Genomic DNA, 26,411 nt, shown 5'->3' with positions numbered 1-26,411 from the left:
TGCAGATGAAATCTGTGAGGGATATAGCCGATGAATTATCTGTATTATATTGTTTGCAAATTGCAGTTTTTATAACTTGGCCAGATACAGGTGGATTTTCACTGGGAGCACATAAGTACATCCCAGAGTGTCGGACAGTGCTGTCAAATTTTAAGCTATTGCCCTATATGTAAAAGGTGTCCCAGCTTGTCGGCAAAAGGAGGTAAAATGTGCTTTAACATGCAAAACTTGCTGCCTTATTTTACTGATTTAAGAGAAAATCCCCTCCCCCTGACCCCAACAGCGAGTGAGCCTGAAGCTGAAGCTGGATCTGGTAAATTTTGCATAACAGAGAAGTTGTCAGGAACTGAAAATAGCATCTTATAGTGGAAAATATTAATGTGCAGTTTGAGCAATGCTACTGACTACCTCCTTGCAACACATTTCAGATAATCTAAATGATATTTCAGCAGGATCATTCCTTAAAGTCTATTTTCAACTTCATTGTCACCCCCAAAAGTGTTTATTTGCAGAAATCCAACCTATTTATTGCTTTGACAGTTAGAGGATCTCCCTCATTTGTATGATCTGGGCAACACATCTTGTCTCATGATTTATTATCATCATGTTGATACAGTTAGGAAGAAGAAAAATAGCTGCAATGTGCCACTAGCCACTACCATGGTGGTCATGTAGACAAAGTTCTCTCGTTCTGAAATCACAGAATTTGAATGTTGGTCTCCAAGCATTTGTGAGAAAAAATGTGCTTTTTTGAAAATTTAGGTTATTTTGAGAACAGCCATGATCCATAAACATGTGTTGGAAACTCTAGGGATAAACAGTCTTACAAGATAAACAGTCTTGTGGGTTGGAATCAAGCAGATCAGGAAGTGATTTTACAACACACTGGCTCATTCCTTTAGAAACTACTGGTATTGCTCGTAACGCCAGCATGAGAGATTAATGGTGCTGCCCAGAGCCAAACATAAAGTAGTGTGAGCTGTCACGGCGAGAGGATTCCCTCTTCATGGACTGTGTTTCAAACCTGTTGCACTCTTGGCTTCTGTCGCCAAAGGTGTTGAAAAGAGCCAAAATGAATCATATTTGTACTGTGGGTARATATCAGCTCAATACAGGGACTGCAATTTTGCTGTTGGGCTAAGTACAGGAAATAAAAAGGTAATTGATTATTTTAATCTCTTATTCCACCACGTCCAGACGTATTTTTTAGCTTTTGCTGTTYCTATTTCTGCTTTGTAGTAGCCAAGCTTTTTGAACCTAGTCGGATTCCAAAACTGAATTAGAGAAAAAAATACAGTTTGGGCTGTATTCCACCTGCATTTGTACTCATGTAATCATTCTACGGTAGTGCAATTATATTTAGGGGAGAACTTAGCTTTAATTTCAAAATAAATTCTAAAATAATCCATGATAAACTTTTCCCTCCTAGATATAGTAAGTTCATTTGATTTCTTGCTTGCCTTTTAGAAAGGCTAATATTTCATTTAAACATTCCAAACTGAATTTAGAAATATTCTGGAATATTCATTATTGATTATGAGCTACATTTTGCACTTCTGTTGCAAATTTTCAGGAAGTTCCTTGAAAGCGTRGCTTAACTGCAGGGTGCTGTCAGCCACATTGGTCCTGAGTTCTCAAACTCTGAAACGCATCCACTTGCTTTTTTGCATCCACTGGCTTTTTTCAGCTGTGTTTTCTGCAGAGCGCTTACGAACGTCCCACTGCCTTTGCACACCTAGAATATGAGGCTGGTCACTAGCTTTGAAAATAGACACACACAGGCCTATGCTAATGAGAACAAAATGTGCAGAGACCTAAAGACCACGGACTCTGGTGCTGCTGTGATAGAAGATGCTGTTTTCGTATTAATAGYGTATCTGCACTGTGATGGAAAAGCGCTCTAAGAGCACTACTGACTCCCTCTCATTGAGACAAGTCGTTTGATAAATGGCATACTTTCCCTAGTGGTCACTTTATTTATCTGCTAAATTTTCAAACTTGAGTATTTACTTTGTCTTTGTCCGGCTTGTGCTGCTGCACTAAATTTTGGGTAGCTCTGTTGACCCAAAGCACAGCAACTTGCTGGTCATTCCTGGGGGGAAATACAGCCGTTTGGCAGTGAAGCAACACGTCCAACGTGGCCTCACTGCGTGTTTGATGTGGACCTAACTGGCTGCACCAGAACAGGATTGGGGGTGGGATGTCACAGCTGCCTGTAATTAGCCMTTCCTTCAGGAAGACACCGAGGTTTGGGAGAAGGGGTAGGGATGCAGAAAGGAAGAAGATGGTTYGTGCTGTGTTGAGCAGTGTTTCCACCAAGGGATGAATCTTTCACCTKTCGTACTATCATATGCAGACAACTGTAATTATGCTTAGGCAACCGGCATCGTCCTTTACAGAGTTATATTTGTTTTTGTTGGTGGCAATTAATCTCTAGTCATATTTTTGAAGGAGAGAAAGTGAGTAAGTTAGCACGTTTGCCAGGGAATGTTAGCATGTGACCTGAAATATGGCAGTTCCCATTAATGCAGCACCTCCCCGGGGAGCGCGAGCTGTTTCAGACTCGTCTCTCACGGTATTGACAAACACGCACGCCGTCTAAAGGGAGCATTTGTAGCTCCCTGACAGCACCTCTCTCAGGTTGCCTTTCTTATTGATGATATCGTTAAAGTCTCTGTATCATTTTGACATCTTTAATGGCATATGCATTTACAGTGTAACTCCTGTGTAAGCTTTAATCAGCTTTCTGTTCACATGTCGTTGCTATTATTATTTATCTCTCTTATGGTAGCACAAAGAGGCTATATCACCAGGAGCAGGATTAGACTGTGCTAGACTTGGACTGTAGTTACAAGCRGCCACAGGAGAAGTGGTGCTGGTGGTCCTGAAGTCCAACTGGCTTCCACAGCTCCAAAGCTACTCTCCCCAGTCTCTCAGGAACTGTCACATACCAGCTAGGATTTGCCACACTGATGTATATAGAAAAATGTGAAATAGGTGGAGGCTGCTGAAGTCTTTGGTTGCTTCTGTTTTTTTATTCTCCAGCTGGAAGTACTAGACCTCAGTCCCACAGCTAGTTATGCACTTGAGCAGTCTCGCACACGTGAGTGGTCCTGTTGAGCTCAGTGGAACTACTCATATGAATAAGCACTTGGATTTAGCTAATAAACTCTGTATCTTTCGATCTCTGTAAAGGTACAGAGGTTACCTCAATGCCGATTTGTGAGTTACCACATTATAAATATCACATAATATCCCAATGAAATTACCTACGTAAAGAATTTACTTGCATCTCTGCAGTCTGTCACTGGGCTATGAGACATGAAGGAAGTGGAAAAAAAAACAGGAATTGATACACTTTGAGCAACAAAGATCTTATTTCCGTGTTAGATTACTGCAACATTAAATCGGGTGAGGATGATGCTCCATCATCACAAATTTCACACTAGCACAATGCCACCAAGTTTCATCATAMCCCATTGCAATTAATCAGCAGTGGATGAATTGATATTGAATGTGATGCCCCTGCCCGTCGTGACTTGAACTGACAACTAAAAGTGGAAAATCTTTGCTGTCTGAGATAAAGGCTTAAAGCTACCAGGGACCAAATTATCAATAGGTATAGATGATCCTGCCACCAGAGAAACAACAAGATGTTAGCCGATGCATTCACATTACAGCTTAGGATCAGAACCATATRGAGAATGATGGTGAAAACTTGCTCACAGCTTTAGGAATGTAAAAAGGAGTCCAGTGACTGCCAGGATTGTATCAGGCACARTAAATGAGACACAGAGCAAACCCTATCTTTTTGTAATCCTATCCCTATTTTTTTTCCTTCTCTTCCATAAGCATTCAGATGTACTTTAATCTTCATTTTTTTGTCATCTCCCTAATAAATCCCTGTGAAATTCATATTCTTAGTATCTATCTGGTATGCCAAGCTGTTTTATTTCATAGATAATTAAAACATTTTGGCTAGTTACTTTGGGCTAAACATACTGAATGTTGCAATGCATGATCACTGATGCTTTGTACTTAGAACCCTTTGGAAAATCTATCTAACTGCCAGCTGGTTTTCTGGTCACTACAGGCTTCTTTTATCATCCCAATTTGAGTATTTTATGATGTTACAACCAATTGAAAGAATTTCTGCTCTTTCCTAGAACATTTTGTTCTTCCTTGTAGTTAAATTGTAGAGTGAAAATAGGTACAGGGAGAAAGCAAGCATGTGACCAAAAACATAAATAGTAAATTATTGTTTATGCAAGATTGACTTACCTAAATGCTACGAAGTATTACAAAGGAGTTGTGTTTGGGGCAGATGGTGTAAATGCAAAACAAGATGCTTAAGCTGATGGTGGGAAATAGTCTTCCCATCGTATAAAACATATACTTTCTCGTTCACTTTCTTTCAAAGTGAAAAACACAAACCAAGCAGACTAATCTACTGGTTGGAGCACTCATCTGAGACATGGAAGACCAAGGTCTAAGTCTCCTTTTCTAATGAGTATTGCCTATCCATACTAAGCAAATTAATTGCAGCTGGAATCACATCAGCCCGAGCACCTCTCAGCCTGGCAGACAAGGCTTCCGTGGGAGGTGTGGTGAGGTGAGAATCAAGTTCCAGATTCAGGCAGGGTAAAGTGTGATTCTTGTATCCCACTTCCCCAGCCAGAGGGCTGTTGGCTATCCTCGTTCAGATTTTTACCCTCTGTAGAGGTGCAGAACTGGATCCCTTGATTTGCAAGTTCTACAGAAAAACAAATCAGCATTTCTGGAAGAGAAATTGCTGGTGAACTCCATCAGCTCTAGTACGTTTGCTGCCTGCCCCACAAAGCTTGCAGAATCTTACTGAGAGTCTGTGTGCAATGAAGATAGATCTGCTCTTCTCACAGATTCTCAGTAATAATGTAAGACTGGTAAAAAGTAAGATTTTTTTTTGCTTGGCTCCCAGAAGTGCTGGTGAGGATCTATCAACCCTGTTTACAGCTGCAGGAAAAGTGAGGCTAAGCAATAAACTTGTGTGAGGCACAGGCAGGAGTATGCACAGGGGTATGCTGCATACTGTTGTCAGCAGGACACAAAACCATGTCTCTGCGCATGCATCTGGCAAGCCCTTGCAGATCCCCTTGGAGAGAGAGAGACTCTGGAGTTGTGTATTTTCATGGGTTCATTTTGGCCTTTGACACTGTTGCTCAAGAATTGAGGAATGAGCATCCCACCTCAAGAAAAAGGACAACAGAATCTCAAACATATATGAAATTTGTAGGGCAAGAGCTTCTTACGTGGCTGCGCTTTGCATATACATTGCTAACGCTGGAAACAGATTCTGGCCTGAGGAATAAGTGCCACTCGTGGATTAGTTTACATGTTTGTAAATGAGGGAGTTTGTCAAGACAGTTATGTTGCTGAAATTACATCCTCAATTCCCATGTGGCAGTGGATTTTACACTAGTAGAAGATTTTTTGTTGTTATAATTGAAACCAGTTCTCTGAGTGCAATAAAGTTTACCTGGAAAATGATCTGTAACCATGTCTTTACAGAGATTTTGCCAGCAACTCTGTTCTGAATGACAATTTCCTTGCACCCTTGACATAGCTCTATTAACAGAACTGTTAAGTGGAGGGTAGGAATTTTGAAGAAACCCGTTTTTTGCTGACCTTTAACTGAGGAAATCTTAACCTCTGGATGTTTYGTTTCAGCAGTCTAGAATGCATACATATTAAATGGGTGTTTTGCAGGTGCTGATTACTGTTTTTATGGCAAATCAAGATCAAGCTGTTTCTGTAATGCTGAATTCTCTCTCATCTTGCATACTCAGTGAAAGGCTCTTGCTCTGTGGCCCGCAAAGAAGGAGCCTGGGTGAGGCAGGACTGTTGTGTGAAGGTTTCTGCCTGTGCCTGAATGCACACTGCAGGGAAGCTCCCCTCCAGGTCAATGGCCACGAGCCTTTCACCAATGCTAGAGCATATTGGACTATGGCTAGCACAGAAATTACCTGACATATACACTTCTTATCTTCATCTGTAAGCCTGCAGTGGGTTTAAGCAAAGCCTCATGAAATCCCAGTCTCTAGCAGTATTTTTTCCCTTTTCACCTCTTTGCTTCAGGAAAAAAAGGAAAAAAAAGAAAAGAAAAGAAAACCTTTTTTTTAGATTATCATACTTACTATCTTATGGGAACAGTGCAAAGAAACAATATTTGATGACATTATTAAATCTACAGGACTTGCTTGGCAATTCTACCCCCATTAAACTACACTGCAATCAGGATGTGATCCTCTGCATCTAATTCCACTATAAATTCATCCCTTCCAGCTATCTAAAAGCACTAAGAAACAGGATATTAAAAGATTTAGGTCCTGATCTAATAAAGGTGTTAAACAAGTCCTCAAATTTAGGCATGTGACTAGTGCTGTTGTCTCCTTGCATGCTAAAGCACCTTGCTGGACTGGGGGGCTGTATTAAAAAGTTTGAGGGAACTTGAGAAAGTTTCTGGTATTAACAGTGCCTCTTTGCCTGCTTGCCAACCTAAGCATAAGAGGATGGGATGAGCTGCTTGCGATGCACTTTTACCTAATCATCTCAGTAAATGAATGTGTCTTTCCCAGGTTGTGACAGCGATCACTGGGGCCCCCACTGCAGCAACCGCTGCCAGTGTCAGAACGAGGCCCTCTGCAACCCTATCACGGGTGCCTGTGTCTGCGCGGACGGGTACCGCGGCTGGCGCTGTGAGGAGCTCTGTGACCCCGGGAGCTACGGAAAGGGCTGCCAGTTTAAATGCCAGTGTCACAACGGAGCTACCTGCGACCATAAAACAGGAGAATGTCACTGCGCTCCCGGATACACAGGGGTATTGTAAGTTCAATGACAGGTGCATTTCACTCTGCATCATTTAATAGCCTTGTTTTGAGTACCTTTAATGCAATGAGTAATTGATAAAATTTACACAATCAATATATTTTCCTCTTTCCATCGTAATCTGTTAATAGAATTTCAGGGAGATTGAACAAAGAAAATCTGTTTTTTGCTGCTAATTATATCTGTCTACATAGCAAAATAAAATTTGGTGCTTAAGTGAACTTAAAAATCCTTGATATTTTCCAGCTCATACAACTATAGCTGTTCCTAATTTCAGTATGTGAATATGATCCAAATTACAGCTCAGTTTTTATAAGCAATTGGACATTTTACTCATTAGCTCTATCAAATGGGACTTACCATCCCCAATTTATTTGACATCCTCAATCTAACTGAGGAAGCATTACTGTTGAGTTTATCAGCTTACTATCTAGGGGGTAAATTTTTAGCACAGTGAGCAGGAATTTAGTGTTGTGACTCCTATTAACTTTAATGAGAATCAGGTAGCTAAATCCCCGTATACCACACTGAAAGTTTACCAGTAGAATTCACAAAATCTGCATATTAATTTTAGGACAGCAAACAATAGTTTCTTTTTTTAAAATTGCTCACAGTGTAACATTCAGTTTTCATTAGAGATCTTTCAGTAGTTTCAGAAGTAATTATGGTTTTCAAAATTATTTAAAGTTAAAAGAGAATTTAGTTACCGAATTTGACTGGAGGTCTATTACAGGTGTCTTAATACTTTTGCTGCTTAATATTATTTGTTGGCTTGCACTAAGGAGAGAATAAATAATAAAGACACTATTAACATGCATAAATAAGTTATATACCTTCTGAATATTTCATTTAGTACATGATTTCCTCATAGCTTATGACCTCAGTCCCATAAGCATTCACTGCTAGAGACTATGCTTGCTATTAGCAGTGTTCCCACTGGCATTAGTATGTCTGTTCTCAGCAGTAAGTATTTGCAGGGCCAACCACTGATATGTTGCATGAACATCCTTATCAAGAGAGAAAGCTGGGATAAGGGAGGAACCGTCTGTACTTTGCGAACCCAGAAGCAGAGGAAGAAGCGATGCTGAAAAGCACCAATGTGCCTAAAAGACACTGTTTTTTCCAGGGACTAGTCTTACATTGGCATCCAAGGTATTGAGAGAGACCCAAAGAGTTTAAATAGCCTTTAAAAGATGCTGAGTTTTTGCCAGTCCTTAACACACTATGAATGTGAACACTTTGTAGCAGTTGGAGAAATTTCAAGCATTTCAATCCTATCCTTTTGTTTTATCTGCAGTTTGTTTTATTATTATGTTGTGTAATTCACATTGAGGGCTTCATCCTGCAACACTTACTTACATGGGCTGTTTTTATGGATATTGGCTGTCCTGTTGAAATGAGTGGAATTTAGGAGCTGCATAACGATTGTGTACATGCATCAGCCTTGCAGGACTGGGTCACTGGCACATAAATAAAAAATAAATGGCGCAAAAATATAAGAGATCTTGGTTAATTGGTAATGCCAGCTGACAATTCCTGAGATTGGGGATTTAAATAAGGGCTCCCATGATGCCTTGTGGTATAGATTTTCCTCATTTACAATTTCCTGCAAGTTTTCTTAAATGATCACTTTGTTTTGGTGTCTTCTCTCCCCATCAAGCTGTGAAGAGCGCTGTCCCCCCGGCAGTCATGGAGCTCAGTGCGAACTGCGCTGCCCCTGCCAGAACGGGGGAGTCTGCCACCACATCACGGGGGAGTGCTCCTGCCCACCCGGATGGATGGTACGTGGCTTGTTCATACGCATCCCTCATTTAGGGCTTGGCATAGGAAGCTTGCTGTCACAGCAGGGACCTTCCCATGGGCTCTGCTGTTTGTCATATCTTGAGGATGGAACCAGTTTGAAAGCCTTTGTTGTGTGTGTGCAGCACTTAGCAGACAGGCCCCCAGTCCATGACTGGTACCTACCATTATATAGTTAAACAAGCAATAGTAAGATGGAGAGTAACTGCCCACGACTCTGCTGTGTGGGAGCAGAAGAGAGAAAAAATGTGGTCTCTGCATTACAGTTCCTTGGAACTGTACCCCTGCACCATTGCACACTACCCTCGTGCAGGATGCAGGGCTCAAAGCTCAGCTGAACATTGCCCAAAGCACTGCACTGGTTTCCTTTCGGGAGAGAGGGAGAGGGAGAAGGCAAGGTGAATTCAGTTGCTCAAGCAGTCATTAATGCAGAAGGAATATACATGGGGACTCAGAGTTCAGTTCAGTGTCTGGTCCTTACTCAGGCATAATTCCCATTGATTGCAATAGATTTGTTTGCATCAGGGCTTGCTCTGGAGAGAGCAAATTACCCTAACCTTTAAACCTTTGTGTCAAGAAAGCAAGGCCAAACATTTCAAAAGCCCTCAACTTTATCAATAATGTGATAATTAACTCTCTCGAGGTTTGCCAAGTCTCAAAAGCATACATACCATTTAGCTGTGCTGAGTTTCCTGGCATTTTTCCCGTACCTGACAATTAGTCTCTTGGCAATCTTGCTGGATTTTAATGCAAACAAGTCCTGTGATTTTTCTAGTACATGCAAGACCTTAAAGATCATCACACTCTATAACTTATAATGTGGACCTTAATCCGTTTGAAAACTTTAGGGGCTGAGAGAGAAGTCTTTATTCTTTCAGATTAGCATAGCAAATGCTGCCTCCATTTAGCTTCTCAAGAATGTTTGATCATGGAGCTACTTTTAGGTAAAAAGTACCAACCGTGAGATTCAGGTGGCTTTGAGACAGCAAAACTAGAGAAAAACATCCCTGCACAACCTTTTTGGTGGAAGCTGTGTACTAAGGATCTCTCACTGCATAGCCACAGCCAAAATGATGATGATAGTATTACCTTCCAAATGACAGCATAGGCAAAACTATTCAGAAACTAAGTAAGAATGTGGAACCTTACTCTATCTGACATTCAGTTGAGACAAAAAATATTTTCTAAAGAACAGTGGAGCTAACCCATAAAGGAAGCAATTCAACTATTTTTTGGGGCCTATCATGCCATTCTGCCACTATCCCTAAGCATTGGTTGATAAGGTGATTAACATCAAAACATTACTTTGGGAATATTTTTTTCAGCTCTTCTAATAGTCTGCACGCTAGTATTTCTGAGGATCTGAATTGTTTTGCTGGACTCTTCCTTGCTTGTATTTTATCAGGAAGTTTTCTCTTTTTTCGCAAAGTTACAAAAGAGATCAAGTAATATCAAAATTGAGCAGGAAGCTTATTGAAGTCTTTAGGGTGTTGAATAGACCTTAAGAAGAACCACAGCACTAGGGCTGCACAGCTCCTGTGGTAGTGTGTACTGGTCCACTTCTGCCCTGATCCATGCAGCTTGGACTTTCTTTTCTGCATTTTTAATGGCCTAGAGAGACTTTCCTGAAAACTGTTTTGTTGGCTGCTCCATCCCCAGAGAAACCCTGGAGTTAACAATTGATGTCTGAAACAAGCATAACTGAAAATTGGAGAGAGAGAGTGTGTTCTGTGGGAAGAAACTGAAATTATAAGTAAAAGCATTCAGCTTGTAAATTTTGATGTTTTAAGTATAAAGGGTCTCTCTAGAGTTTTAATGAAAAGCCAGTAATTCAGTGCACAGAGAGATAAGAAAAAATATTTTTTCATGCTATAGATTTAACTACTGGTGGTTGCAGTGGTTTGCAAAGTGAGGCGTTAGGGTCTGTAAACGAGCAGGAAAGACAGGATTGCTAGACTGTTCATTTTATTTTATACCATGGATAGTTTTTCTTTGACATTAGGAATTTTACTTGCTGATTTTGAGGCTTGAGACCGTGTGTATGTGCTGTATATGCCATCATGCTGGAGGTAGAGAATTCTCCCTAGATTTAAACAAGTGGAAATCCACTTGGATATTTTTGCTGCTGGATGTGCTTCAACTTTTATCCTTTCCTGGGGTAGAGATATGGGACTTATTAGCAGCAGCTCAGCTCCCATAGGGGCTTTGCTGCCCATGGGGTATACGAGGCTAGGCAACAAGATGAGCAGGAAGAAGTTCTGGGGTTCTTCAGTTCTTCCTTGGATCTGCAGTCTTCAAAGGCTGGCTCTTTCGTTACTTGCAACATCCCTTTCCTCCCTCTTTCTCCCACCCAGTGCAGAGTCTCCCAGAAGCCTAAGAAATTATACAAACTATTTCCTGTGAGATTTTACCATTCTATGATGTTTATCACCAAGGGGATGGTGGCTAACAGCATATACTATTGAGCTAGTCAAGAAAATGTGGCTTCCAATGTTCTACTAGATTGGGCTTTTTCTGCTTCTCTGTGTTTGTGGATGTGGGTGTTAGTGGGTGGCTGCTTTGGGGCCTAATCAACAATTTACAGGTTTAATTCTACATGTCTGTCTCATTTCCAATATTAAATTGTCCAGGCACTCTCAGGAAATGRGTGCGAGGTTAAATTGGCTTTTTACAGTGCTTCTTAAAACCACTTTGGAGGACTAGATCACTGTGCTAGAAAAGCAGTGATGTCCTCTTACAGGGCAGAACATTTGTCACTGGCAGCACACTCTGATCCCAAGTCCCATTCTGAAGGCTTTGCATCATGCTGCCACGTTAATACAACCCAGTCTGCTAATCTCCTCATTGCTTTGTTCTCATTTCCTGGGCTTTTACCTCTGGGCTTTATGACCAAACTATAATTTTTAGTTTTGTATACTTGATAGAACAGTTGCCCAGGGAGGTTGTGGAGGCTCCGTCCTTGGAAGTATTCAAAGCTGACTGGACATGGTCTTGAGCTACCTGCTCTGGGTGACCCTGCTTGAGCAGAGGAGTTATAGCAGATGATCTCCAGAAGCCCCTTACAACCCCAACTATTCCGTGACTCTGTGATTCTATTTACTTTTCTTTTTGTCATAGATTTTAAAAGGGGAGAGGGAAGTTAAATGGGAAAATGGAGCAGAAAAAAAGATCTTTTTTGTACTGCAAAATGGTAATAATATAGGAAACAATGTCAAAAGCAGAGACTGATTAGATCAGGGCCTTAAAAAAGGTGCTGATGGAGAAAGCTTTGCTGATTAGATGCATGAGCAGCGGGAAATGTTGGTCTGACATTTGATCCTCCAGAGAGGGATGTTTTAGATTCCCTTAGTACATATTAATGCATAAAGTATGCCTAAAGATTCTCTTGGCTCCAGGGGGATGCATCATAGAGTATTGCTTTCTCATCATTTGTTGATAGAAATCCTGCTCCTTTTGAGACATGAAGGGAGAAAGTATTTATTATCAAGATAAATGGATACTTACACTTTCAGATATATAGTGTTGTGTATTACTCAAGCCCAGAGACACCATTTTTTTAACATTGTAATCTGAATGTTCTTGAACTGAGGCCAGTCTGTCTATTTTATAGCCAAGGAGCCACCTATCACTGTTTTGGAAAGGCCTGAATTATCTATTTTATGATTACATTGAAGAGCAGCCTCTCCAATTTGGGGCTGCTGATGTTGCTAAACTTCCCAAGCTGCTGAGAGGGGAACCCCAAGAAGCAACAGCAGCCATTAACGTTGCCTTTTTATGTTTTGTGTAAGGTTTATCTAATCCATGCTTTGTTCAAAATTCAGAGTCCCTAGGGCTGGGCTAGGGAAAAGTACTTCTGAGTGATTAAAGTAAATAATAATAGGGGCAGGCAAATTGCATTTCTATCAAGCACTGCACTGTGCATGGCACTGGCAGAAGTGCCACTTGCTACAGTTACCAGATATTCTCCATTATAGGACCCTATCTTCAGATCACAGCTCTGCCAGACCACTTGATTTGGCAGAAGTTATTCAGATAGATGCCAGCCTCAGATTGAGCTGAGGGAAAAATAGTGTTTATTCATATAAAAAAATATATATGGCTTGTAAGAAAATCTAGGGAAATCCTTGCAAGACCTTGACACTTGGCAGGGGACATTATGTGATATTTTTTGGGAAAATCACCTGAATTAGGCAGATTAATTCCTCAAAGACACAACTGGTGGTAAAATTCTCTGCCTTGGGGCTGAACACCTGGGACAAGACTTACCAAGAAATTGTCTCTCCTGATGACCAGAGCCAGGATGCACTACAAGAAGAACAGACTCTTCTCCACTTTCAGGGGTACCTAGACAGGGAGGAGAAGGAGAAAAACAGTCAGAGATTTGGAGCTGTCAGAGATTTTTTAGGTTGGTTTTCTACTGCAAAATCACTTCTGACCCAGAGGCTACTGCATTGCTGGTGGACTGGCAGTATTTATAGCTATTTATAACAATCAATGAGTTAGTGGTGGCAGGTGTCATCCTGTGCTGCTTGAAGATGAGTGCAGGGGCTGGGTAACGGTGGAGGGGATGAAGGGGGGTAGAATCTGAAGAGCAGTAAAGGACTGCTCCAGCAGCGAGCCTTGGCACCTGGGGATGAATGAGAAAGCCTCAGTGGGGCTATCTGCTTGGGAGAAACCATCGCAGACTATCACAATTAGCAGAACCTCACTCTCCCAGGCTACCTTCTCCAGCAGCTCCCTGCTTCCCAAATGTTCACTTTGTGACATTTACCCAGATTCAGTTCAACAAATTTTCAGATTCTTCATTTCAAAAAACCTGCCAGACCATATAGAGCTTTGTAGGCTTTTCCAATTGCCTTTAACTTCTCCCAGACCCTCCAGTCTCTATGTTCAAGTTGTACTGAATATCCTGCTACCCCAGCTGCAGTTTCCAGGGAAAATCCAAAGAAGGAAAATTATCATTGACTGTCCAGTGGAAGGAAAAATCCCTTCTGGTGATATGGTAGAAAGGCATTAACTCTGGCAGCAGAATTTTGAGACTGTCTTGAGCCTATCTTAAACAGAAGAAATACTGCCAGTACAATTAAATCCAGTTTTAGCAAGAAGGACAATAAATATCCAGGCTTCATATGGAAATTCATTGCATCATGACTGTTGACTGAAATATTGCTCTTTCTGCAATCCTACCAGGGGCTGGTGTGTGCACAGCCATGTCCTCCTGGAACATTTGGAATTAACTGCAGCAAGGATTGTCCATGCCACAACGGAGGACACTGTGACCCTGTGACAGGAAAATGCCTCTGTACAGCCGGGTATATGGGAGACAGGTAAAAAATTAACCAAAACTCCAAAGCCTCTTTTTTTTWAACCAAGGACTGGCAATATTTATAGCCCTTCTAGAGCAGTCTTGCTCTCTGAGAGGCAGTATTATAACTCTATTGCTGCAATTAGGTTCATCCTCCTGAAGCAGTTCAGGCATTATAAATGTGGCAGTGTTATTACTTTTTATTGGCAATGCTCTCCATTTACAGTTCTTTTAATGTAACTTTTAAAATTTAATAGATTAAATTTAATTTAGATATTTACAGTGATAAATTTATTAGAGAGCATTACATGTTTACAAGATATGTAAATGAACCGTATTTGTACAAATTAATATCCTCAAGAGTAAGCAATGCAGCAGTTAAATGTTTCTATCAGCCCCTCTGTGCTGCTTCAGAACTGATCCACCTCAGACACCAGCAAAAGGTGATAAATCCTCAAAATTTATAAATGAGAATGTTCAACCATAAATCACTTTGCGAAGATGATAATATTGTTTTACGAAGGTGTCATGGATTTAGCAAAATGACTACACAGCAAAGTCAAGGTGTGATTGTAGCATATGCTGGCTTAGCCTTCTAGCTAATCCTGCTGGCAGGGCTAACAATGACAAGGAAGATGCAGTAAAATAAGCTTTTGTATGCAGCTTTCACTAGCAATTGGATGGTGTCACCAGGATTTCCACAGATCCCGGACACAGCTCGCTAGTGTTCTCTATGCTGTTACCCTTTTTCCTCTATCTTCCTTTCTTTTATTAGCTAGAACTAGAGGAATGTATAGGTACTATACAGGTACTATAGAAATACAGGTATGCGGACATATGTTACAGTTACACTTTTATGCAGCAAAGCTCGCTATAATTTCTCATTTCTTATCTCATTGTATAATCATCAGGTTTTTAAAAGCATGCTAACAGACCAGTCTCAAATACTGAGCTGGAGCTCAGAAAGTTGTGTGCTGTCCCATTAAATGTGGATGCTCATTGTTTCCATTTCATTGACAGCAATAATTGGCAAGGGGCTTGGGAGACCATGTCAGGTTTTGCATATGGTTGAAGATGTTAGAAATGTTAATTATTTCAATTTAACTTAATGGAGGAGACATCAGTGCATTTCTCTTCTCCCATCCTCCATTTAAAGAGAGTGATGTTGGGGTCCCAGAGATATTTTGCTAGGGTTCTATATAATTATTGTCACTAGTGATAGTTTTCTTTTCCTTCAGACACAATTTTCACTGCAAGAAGCAACTGTGCAGGCTGAGCACTTGTCCTAGTGGCCACACTTCAATCACAAACCATGCTCAGTCCTGGCCACACACAGCCAGGCTGACAGAGGCCCTCTGGCTCTAGGTCTCCACATTTGGTTTTTGCAGACATAGATCGATTCCTGGCTGTAGGTGAATCAACAGCATTTGAGCTGTCAGGAGCTCCCAGCCAATAGCCTGCAGCTGAGCCAGCTTCTTTGCTCAGCTGCCAATAAAGCCCCAGCCACAAGGGAGGACATGCAGCAGAAGGGTTGGCTCTGTTACAGGAATGTGGTGTGAGGGAAGAGTGGAGCTGCCCAACTACTCCAGCAAAAAAGTAGAAGATCTGTTGGGGACTAGGAAAGGAAAGGGCAAGTAGAAAACAGAAGATCCAGTTCTGCCTGCTGTCAAAAGCAGAGGTGTTTGCCCTCTGAGCCACCTCTGAGACTTCAGAGGGCACTTCAGGTCCATACTTGGAGGGACAGGAGGGAGGTCTGGACTCCAAAGAGGGATGTGGCCTGAGGATACTGAGGGAAGGAGAGAGGGAGAAAGGAAGGAGAGCTCAGCCTGAAGAGGAGGAGAAGAAGCCAAGGGAAGGGCAGGTTGTTGACCTGCAACCAAGCAAAGCCCTTGGACATGGTTCACTTGCCCCCTCCTGGAGCAAGGAGAGTAATAACAAGAGAGAGGAAGAAGAGCCAAAATGTGGGAGTGTGAAAGGATGACTGAGAATTAGAGAAAGTGAGGTAAAAGGACAGTTTTGAAAACTTCTGTAGCAGCAAGGAAAGCCTGGCAGTTACTGCCATTTGAGGTGGTTTTCAGAAAGTTTAAAAATGTTTATCTAATCAGCCTGTAATGAGGAAGGTGAAACCGTGGGCCCATTATATTCAGTTGAAGTTCTGCCTTTTGCTCGGACCAGACAGCACACCGCCAGTAATGGTTCGTGCTGAGCAGGCACGCGTGCCTCTGCCTTGCTCTTAACTACAGCTGGCTAATGGTAAATTGTCCATTGATTGCAGCGATGGCAGGAGCAGGCACAAGGTTTTTTAAAAGGCTAAATTACTTTCCTTAGTAATGTGTTCATACAGCATGGGCGATGAGACAAACTGGTCAGCACCATTTTAGTTTAAAGATTATTTTATTTTCTGAATCTCATGTAACTATGGCAGTGTTAAAATATAATTGCAGGTAGAGCAAAAGAATGCTGCTGCCTAACAAAATAATATTTTCTTTGAAATTTTAAAAGGCACTGAAAAATAGTCATGCTAATAACAGATTTTATGAAAATAATAAAGTGTAAACACATGTTATTGACTATTATCCTTTTTAATTGTCAATAAATGCTGTATAAAACTATGGTCAGTCATCTTGTACAGCAGATAATAACATACAGTTAGATAAATATTTGTAGAGATGAAATAGTCATAAAGGTTGGCGGGAATATAATTGCCCCAGTTTGTTCCCTACCTGTTTTCCAGGAAGAGGCAGTACACTAAATATCTCTAGTAAATTGACAAGCTTTATTGATAACTCCAGGCAGCTTTGTGCCGGGCTGAAATGACTGGAGCTGTCATGTAAATGCGTGTTTTGTAAACTGCAAAGGAATAATAGCAAAAGCAGAGCCAGAAGCTGGGGATGGGGTGTCTAAGAATTCATTGGCTGCCAGGAAAAGCGAACATACTGTTTTTGCTTTGTTTTCCATGTTGCCATTAAACCCAAAGATTGAATCTTAGCAGGGTAAACACCACATTTTTTATGATAATATGAGCAGACTTCTCTTGTTTTGCTTGTATCTATATCCTGTGTCTACAGAATGGTGGTCTGCAGGAGCACCATTTAGTGGACTTAGGCTTTTAGTTTTTATCTGTGCTATGTGAGTGCAATTGCTGTTTTAAAAATAAACAAACACAAAAGCCTAAAAAATCTTACAGCTCTGTTCTGTGAAAAAGATTTCTTTGGAAAAAATGTAGGTGTGTATACTAAGCTCATCTGTTAAGTGGGCTGTCTAATGTTTAATATTTTGTGAAATTGCTTCCATTAATTCTACAGGTGACAGCCATATTATCCTATCCCAACCCAAATAATTATAGTACATATTAAAGTTCGGTGGATATTATAATACGAATCTCCCCAGATAGGCAGAAAGCAATGTAAATTAAACAAGAAACATAACTAGGGCTTAGCAGCTCATTTTGTAATTTAATTGAACAATGTATCTGGTTGTTAATGGTGTTATGGACACATTAGATTGATATGTTGCAAAGGAAGGATGTTTAAGTAGAAAGCTAATTCCTGCTGTGATTATTCTTATGTTCCAGAGGAATCGTTATTAGTATTCTTTGTATAAAATTCATTAGCAGTAGCTGCTTGATCTCCAAATAAATAAGTTGGTTAAATTGTTAGTAGAAAAGGGCTAATTATGTAAATGGATTAGGTTGTCAATATTTCATTTCTAGATGCTTTTCTCCCTGCTAGGTAATGCTTCATCTTCTATAAATATAAAATGATATAGTACACTATTGGCTAAGTATTCATCTCGTTGAGTACAGTGCTCTCCTGCTAACTAGTAGAGCTGCATATGGCAATGGAGGCATCAGGCATCTTAATATGTTCTTCATTGCATTTCATTTGCTTTGAGTGTTTCAGTCCTAATGCCACCCATTCATTGCTGGTAATTTCCTTTGCCACTGATCTTCCCTGCGACTGGCAGAGCCAGCAGCCGTGGCCACCAGGAGATCCCCTGAGCTCATTCCCTTCCAGTCGTCACCTGCTCCTCTCTTTTGGGGTCTCGTGTGAACTCCTGAACTTGACTCTTGTAACGTGTTGGTGTTTGATGCAATTAAATCACTAGCTAGGCTTTTTGCTTTGATTATATATTTTTAGTAAAAGGTGATCGTCTGAGGCTGCAAAAGTAATACTCTTCTTAAATACTGACTGTGTTCATTGCAGTTTTGCCTGGCTTGCATCACACATTCATCTTTTATTACTGATCATTATATTAACTCTCACCTGCCAGCTGTGAAATGACCTGCAGAAAGACATTTAGCAGTCACCTCTGTCTACAGAGTTTATACTATACACTTTAATCAATGCACAGGATTAAATTAATGCTGATAGGCAATTTCCAATATCTGGTATCCATGCGATAAGGGAATTGGGCTTTTGGAGATTTTTTTTTTCATTAACTGAAAAGGCGTATCTGTATTTCACGGTAGATCATATAAACTGTAGCACTGACTCATTGCAGAATTTTGAAACCACTGAATTATGTCAAGCACAGAAGTATTTGCTTTCTTTAGGACTTTAGTTGAGCTTTTCCAAATAGGAGATATTATGATCTCTTAAACTCGTTGTATGGGACAATGAAACAGACTTTTTAGCAGATTTCGTAATATATCCAATAGGGAAATATTTTAAACAGTGCATAAAAGGTGCAATTTAAAACAATCTGTGTCTAATGTTTGCAGGTTCCATTTTTATGTGTATCAAGTATTACAAACGTTGGCAATTTTGGAGAAGATACTACATTAAGGAGAGTGAAAGTGATTTGTCTTGAGGTTTTATACTACTGAGCATCCCTGGAGTAAGAGATGAAAAGCAAATTTTAGATGCAAACAGCTGCAATTATTCAGAACAGACGCAAAAGACAAAGGAGTAGATGTTCTACCAGTATAAAGCACATCCAACAACAGCATAGAGGGAAAGTAAAACTATGCTTTGCTGGAGAACATTTTATTTAGTATTGCTTAATAGATCACATCTTCTTTCGATCCTGATTATCACTCTGAGAGTACCATATATCTTTAAAGAAGATGTACAATCCTTATGTAATGAGGAGAAATCAAACAGATGAGGATTTTTTTTTTTTTTTTTTTTTTTTTTTTTTTTTTTTTTTTTTTTTTTTTTTTTTTTTTTTTTTTTTTTTTTGCAATTATCTCAATGTATATAAAGTTTTCATGGTTCATGAATGGAATTATCAGGGTACTGGAAATAAGAAAGCTCTTGGATAGAAATAATTGGAAAGAAATTAATACACTTTGAGTTAACAGCAATTTACATGCCTAAAATAGCATATCATCCCAATGATTTTATCAGTTCAGTATATCACTTAAATGAGCTACAATTTTTGCGCTTAGTTCATTAGCAAAAGCATTCCCATGTAAAAGTCATAAGCAGACTAGATTATAATATTTGACTGGATCATGTCTCACATATTTCGTTGCAGGTGTCAAGAGGAGTGTCCTGTTGGGACATACGGCTTTCAATGCACTCAAAGATGTGACTGCCAAAACGGTGCAAAGTGCTACCATGTAAATGGAGCGTGTATGTGTGACCCTGGATTTAAAGGGATTTACTGCCAAGAAAGGATGTGTCCAGAAGGGTTTTATGGCCTCAAATGCGACAAGACCTGTCCTTGCAATACTACCAACACTCTCAGGTATGTTCATCATACTATGTACTAGTATGGAGACTGATCAAGTAAAAGCATTGGAAAAAAATTGGATTGACCAGACTCACTCCCTATTTTGATATAGTTTTAATTAAGAGCTCATTCATTTCTTCTGCATTACAATCTTTGATTTAAATGACTTCAGGTTAGAAACCATAAGCCTCAGTTCAGCCAGCTACTAAATGTGTTGCTGTTAATTATTTGAACAGTTCTGCAAAAATTTGAAACAATCTGACATATGACCTGATCCTGTAACTGCACTCTTTTAGGCATAAAACTATCATATCACCCTATGTATGTACATACTTCTGTGCTTCAGAGAATAACATCACTGGGAAGAATGGTAGATAGGGTAAATGATATGGTACCAGAACTTAACTTTCACATTATTTCAATAAACACATACTGCTATATAATACCCCATTGACATTCAAAAAATATAGATATATTTTCTCAACTCCATCATTTTGGCTGTTTTTATGACACAGGTTTTCTTGTCAAATCTATAGACAGCAGGAAGGCTTTCAAAATGAAACCTAATTTGCTTCAGTTTATGTCTTGTGGCAAATTACCTTGTTGAAAACATTTGAGGCAGATGTATAAATAGACCGAAATCAATATCCCCAAGTCTGTGGAACTGTAACGAAGTCAACATTGTCAAAATAGACATATCTTCTCTTCTCGTGTGCCTATTTTTGCTCTTCATTCAGTATGTGCATGAGTAAAATATTCAGGAAAATAAATATCAGGGAAATGTATCTAAAATGAAATAAGCCTCACTTAAAAGGTCAGGTTTCAATGTTTTATTCCCTCTGGCACTTTTTAAGATCTGATCCTTGAGGTTCCCATTACTGAAAGCTAGGTCCACAAAGAGACTTAAGCACCTCACATGAGGTGGGGGAATCTAAAATCAACCTTGCAGACTTGAATCAGTTTTCTGAACCCCAAAGAAAGAAGGAATTTAAGATTCTTTCCCATTATCCCATTTGCTACTTTTGTGGCTCCTTGCCTTTTTTACTGAATGTTGGCATTGCTATCTGAAGGTGCCTAACTCCCCAATACCTGATAGAGGGAGCTTGGGCAGCTAGTGCATCCTGGCATCACGTCCTCTGATGGGCTACAGCCTGCGGTTCCTTTTCCTGCCTGCTAAGTCTTCGGCTCCTGCTGCATTTCAGTAAGAGGTACTATGGACCTAGTGGGCAGCCCCATCCTGCTAGATACAGACTGGGGTCCATAGATTTGTCAAGCTTTTTCAATTTAGCCCATCCATTGCTACCGGCCATCTTTCTATCAGAAAGCAACAGAGCTGGAGTTTGGATAGTTAAATAGAAAAGATTTTTTTTTTCCAATTCTCTCTCTTGCTCTTATTCTTCTTTTTCCTATCATTTACTGTTAAGCATTCACAAACATTCCAGGAATTTGTAGGCTTCAGAGGGAGATGGGGATAATTGATGCCCAAGCAAATATGCCCTTGATACGGACATTCTTCAATTTTAAACCAGACAGGTGGGGACCTGACTGTCTTGCTGATGCTGACAAACCTACCTTGCAATCTTGTGGCCTGCTAAAATATAAACACACATTCCCCAATTATGCATGCAGGCAGTACCACCTATTTCATGCATGCACACGCGCACATGCACAAATCCTTCAGGCAAATCTGAGTGCTTGAGATAGGCTCTGTTTGTCTCAGTCTTGGAAATGAATAGGTGATCTTTCATGTGGATTCAAGTTCAACTGTAAGTGGTGAGGCTTTGCCTAACTGTGAGTCAGAGCTCAAAATGGATTATTTAAGTCTTGTAATTCTGATCAGACGAGTCCTCTACAGAAAAATAGCTGCCGGCTCTATGGGGTTTGACAGTGAGGATCCGAAGTGTTCAACACCTTGAAGGTGACTACGTACAGCAGGCTTCTACCACTTCTGAGTATTTTGTGCATTGTGGAAATCATTGCAAAAAATAACATCCCTAAGGCATGAGCAGAGCACTATACACGAAAGTTTGATGTTGTATTGTAATGAGGCTAGGAATGACACAAGAATTGCTGCTGAGTGAGCTGAGGGAGGAATTTCTGTATGTCGCACTGCTCTGTACTACCTGCCAGTGTGCAAGACTTAAACCTGTGATAAGTACAAAGTAAATTGTTCCTCAGTGAAATCTGCCCCTCACATGTGCTGGAGGGTGAGAAGATGCTTGCATGCAGTTATTGGGGAGCTGCTGGCACAGTATGTCTTCACCCCCACTCCTAGCCTGCAAAAACTTTTTTGTGTGCCCATTTTCTCCGAAAGGTGTAGATGGAGCTGCAGGGAGACCACTCAGCCATGAGCTGAACTTGGGTGCTATTGCCCAGCTGACTGCTTGAGTCATTACCACTCTTTTAGCTGGAGGAAGCTTGTGGACTTGAGTATGCAAGTGTCCATCCTGGGGTAATCAAAGGAGTACCTGGGAGATGCCCTGGGAGAGGACAGAGCCAGTTTACCAGAAGATCGTCCTTGAAGAACCAGACTAGCACCATCAGGCTGCGAAGGAAAGTTAGAGCTCAAGTTTGAGAGGGCTCAGAAACGTGGATTGAATCTTCTCACGGCTCTTTTTTTATGCACGTTGTTATTCTTACACACTATGCAGCTGATCTGTGCCTAGTCACTGTCTGACAGATAATTTTTATGCCTTCCCCAACACTGCTCCATCAGCTTCACTTGCAGCATCCTCTGCTAAGATGGTATCTTGGTTTCCTTAATAAATGAGTCTAGTCTCTCCATTGATAAAATCTTCCTTTTTCCTGCATCTTATCACTGCTGTTATGGAACAAAGAGATATCAGCAAGCTGTAGATCTGTAAATGTTCTTTCATTCATCCATGGTATTTCAGCTTTCCATTTTTCAATGAACTCTTCAGAATCCTGTCAATTTCTGCGCCGAGGAGTGTCGGAGTTGATGGAAAATGACCTTCTCCAAAGACACTCCATATTTTGAACAAATCTCTCTCTCTCTTTTTTTTTTTTTTTTTAACTGCCCCACATGGCTCACTTCTTTCCACCCACCTCCTCTCCTGAACTTCTATCATTACTGAAACTGTCTTCCAAATTCATTCATTTACTGAGAGCCATCTATTTTCCCCGGAAGCTATTTAAGCTGTTGGCTATTTGTTGTGATACCTATGTGTGTAGAATAATTTTATGAATAATTAAAAGAAGCTGAGGGAAGCTTGCTTATTTCTGTCAGTGCTTTTGACTCACTAGATGTGGTTATTGGGCGTCCCACTGGACCTGAAGTTTCTGGAGGTTTTGAGGAGCAGGTTGGGAAGAGACATTAAGAAAAACACCATCAGCTTTCCTATTTTCATAGATCTATGTTAATGTCTGAAGAGACCAATATGATCATCTAGTCTGACCTTCTGCATAACAACAGCTGAAGAACATCATCCAATAATTTCTGCATCAAAGCACATTGAAAGGCACTTTGTACAGGACTTTTGAACAACTCCAGAATTAGGTACTTTAGAGTACACTTGTGACTTGGATTGTCCTTCCCCCACGCAACAAAACCCACACTGAGACTATCTTTAAGAGTGAAAAAGGCATAACCCTGGCTTAAATTTTCTGAAAAGCAAGAAGGAAATGAATAGCTGGAAAAGTCTTACCTACCGTGCTTACTTGAGCAGAGCTGAGCAACCGTAAGCGTTTAGTAAGTGTCTTTCCTGGATCGGGAATGTGTGGTGGGCAAGGAAGACATGGTAACCTTGTAAACCTTGGCTTTTTCCTGCCTGCACCTGGGATTCTGTGACAAAGTTTCATGAAATGGATAAATCTCTGGAAGGGGAGTTCTACTTATTGCCTCAACATTGAAAAGTTTGGAAGGACTAAACCCCATGGACCTCTCATGAAAACTTGTCTTGGCCTGAAACAGGTTGCTTTTGAATGAAGCTGGCGTTGAAGGTGTACTGGACTGAAGCAGTGGCTCTGCAGTTTAATTGTGGCTACTTCTATAAAAGCAAGAGGACAGTTTAGTAAAGGGAAACTGAATGTAGTGTGGATAACTAAAGACAGAAAATACTGTAAATAAGGATTAGAGTGATTGTTAATTAAGATGATGAGTGCTAGTGATAAAGTCAAAAATTCACTACAAAGAGGTAGTTTAGGCTAAAAGATACATGGAGAACAAATTCAGATTTTGGAACAAAGTATGTTGTTTGAAACTTTTCTTTCCCAATTTGCCTTAAGAAAGTTAAAATACCTAGAGTCAAAGGAAACAGATTTCCTCAAAAATTACTGTTAACTGTGCCAAAAAAAAGTGCAAAGGTCAAAAATGACTTTCTGTTTTTCAGTTCAGCTAGTAACTTGAAAAAAAAATCTTTTGTTACTGTATATTTTGTATAGTAAACTTAAGCTTCTGAATTTTAGCAAGAGCCACAGAAGAATTTCCTTCTCATGTGGACAGCTTCCAATTTCTACCTTCTCTTTATCGCTCCTGGCTACTTGGGCCTAGTGCCAGAGAGACGCTTGGCCTGTTGTATTCATTCTAGGTTTTCTGCACTGTTCTTTCCTGTTCTGCAAGAAATTTGAAGAAATAAAAGTTGTTAAGATTCACTTTAAAGTACCAACGTATAACGCTGCCAGACTCTATCATGAGTGTAAAGTTCCCTTCCTGTTCACAGCAAGCACTTGGAAAGCAGATGTTAGTGAGTTTGCCTTCTGTGATCCTTTCAAAGGCTTCACGTTCTCGTACCAATTCATGAAGTGATCCTGGTCCAGAGGAATTGTTTGTGTTTCTTAATTTCATGTTACTGGTGATATGGAAGAATGCCTTAAATACGCTATATCCCATGCTGGCAAAAGGTTATACGGACTCATGACCTTGAAAAGTACATTTAGAACAGGAAGGGAGGAATTACACAAATAATTCACCTTGCTAATTGTATTTCCAGTTCTTTGCTTTAATACCTTTACTATTCAGTGCCTGAAATTTTTCAGAATCACTACAACTGGCAAATGTAATTCACAGGGTAGATGTTTGGATGTGTAGATGGGTAGATGCATATAAATAAATTTCCTAGCTTTAAGTGTATGTACATAGTTTAAACATGGAATGAAATTTTACAGAATGCAAATATAATAAGACAGAAACATATTTCTAACTCACATGTGCATGTATGTGCACACTACTTCCACATTATGAGCTGCGATATGCTTAATGTTTAGTTCTGACTTTAACTACCGGAATAGTCCTCAAATACCAGAATATAAAATATAACTACTAACATAAACTTAGTACTATTTAGTGCTATCAGCTGCAGATCTTAAAGGGTTTCCAAAGAAAGGAAGGCATCACTTTACAGATGGAAAAGATGAGATACAGAAAGAATAAGTTATATGGCCAAGATTCACTGGCAGAATCAGGAAGAGAACAGCTGTTTTCTGAATTTTGGTTAAGCCCCTAGATTTCAGGCATCTTTAAGTTAACATTGTGCATCAGGGCACCTTGATGTTCAAACAAGTGTTTGCAATTCAGGATGTTATGTTCTTTGTATCAGAGACAAGACTCCGGTATTCCTGGACTGGACAGAGCCTGCAACTTCATTTCATGCAGACCAATGATGTAGTTTGCTTTTTCTTCCCCCATGTTGCTCTACCATAACACTATATAGCATGTGCTACTGTTTTGGCCTGCCAAAAGCTTTGGAAAGATTTATTCTGCTGCCACCAAGGGAAAGAAAGGTTGCCCTCCTCTGCTGTGTAGTCTATTTACCAACTATTGCTGCCTCTCCAGAACCATCGTCATGGATACCAAAACCCTGGAATTTCATATGGAGGATTTTTTTAATGCTACAATTCCAGCCCTCTGCCAGCGAGCAAAAGATATACATTTCATAGCACTGAAGGACTATCAGTACTTGGCTTAGGAAAAAAGCAAAACTCTGCTATTATGGGGCCAATAATAAAATCATTCTTGCTTCAACAGGGAAATGATGTGGTTGCAGTGACCCAGACCTCTGCACAAGGCTTTTTATAGTGTACAGCCTGGTGAAAGAGTGGGAAAAGGCTTAGGCAGGATGCTGCCGCTGCCTTTTAGACGGTCTTGCTGAGGAGTCCATACCCCTTCTCCCACAGACTCTTCTGCCAAACCAATTTGGTTCTTGATAGGYTTTTTGGTACATGTTAGGATGATTTTTAGTCTTTAATAAATAGTCAACATCTCATGCAAAACAGCTCTCCGTTTTGATGAAAGAGCCAACATAGAAGTAGAAATTCTTACTGAGTATAGTATTTTCAATTGAATTGTCATAGACTGATTCAAACTGCTGTGATCATATATTATGTTTGAAAGATTTAATTTAGCCGACAGATGCAGTTCTCATGGAACCTTATGATATGTGCAGTAAAAGTGAAAACAGAGAAGCAAAGAATCCACTCTAAAATATTTCTTTAATGTTTAGCTTTCTGCTCCTATTAGGTAATGATTAATAAATGGAGAGAGGGAAAAATGAGCTTTTATTATTTTCATCTAAATGTTGAGAGGTACTGTGTGAACAACCATAATTTCAGGGACTGCTTTGTCAGAAGAATTTCATGGATGGCAGTTTGTTAAGCTGATGAATTGTTTTAATTAGTCAGTAAAACACTATTTATGATGACACATATGACAGTCACAAAAATTGTTAATTCTTAGTCACAACAGTTTGTGACTAACATCTCCTACCAGTAATTGCCTGAAACATACTTGGAAATTGTGTTTTACAAA

General features: G+C 40.0%; 1 protein-coding gene across 1 annotated transcript in view; it reads left to right on the top strand.

Annotated features, from left to right (window-relative positions):
* The window catches only part of MEGF11 (multiple EGF like domains 11), a 275,408-nt gene that overhangs the window by 172,155 nt on the left and 76,842 nt on the right, over positions 1-26,411 (top strand). The window contains exons 6-9 of the mRNA XM_085305434.1: positions 6,615-6,861; positions 8,525-8,645; positions 13,855-13,991; positions 19,451-19,663. Of these exons, the coding sequence (XP_085161560.1) occupies positions 6,615-6,861; positions 8,525-8,645; positions 13,855-13,991; positions 19,451-19,663 (718 nt within the window). The remainder of the gene's footprint in view (positions 1-6,614; positions 6,862-8,524; positions 8,646-13,854; positions 13,992-19,450; positions 19,664-26,411) is intronic.

The sequence above is a fragment of the Rhea americana genome, unplaced genomic scaffold (assembly GCF_003343005.1).
Source record: "Rhea americana isolate MKP2758 unplaced genomic scaffold, rheAme1 scaffold_22, whole genome shotgun sequence".
Taxonomy (NCBI): Eukaryota; Metazoa; Chordata; class Aves; order Rheiformes; family Rheidae; genus Rhea; species Rhea americana.
This window is presented reverse-complemented; position numbering and strand designations above follow the sequence as displayed.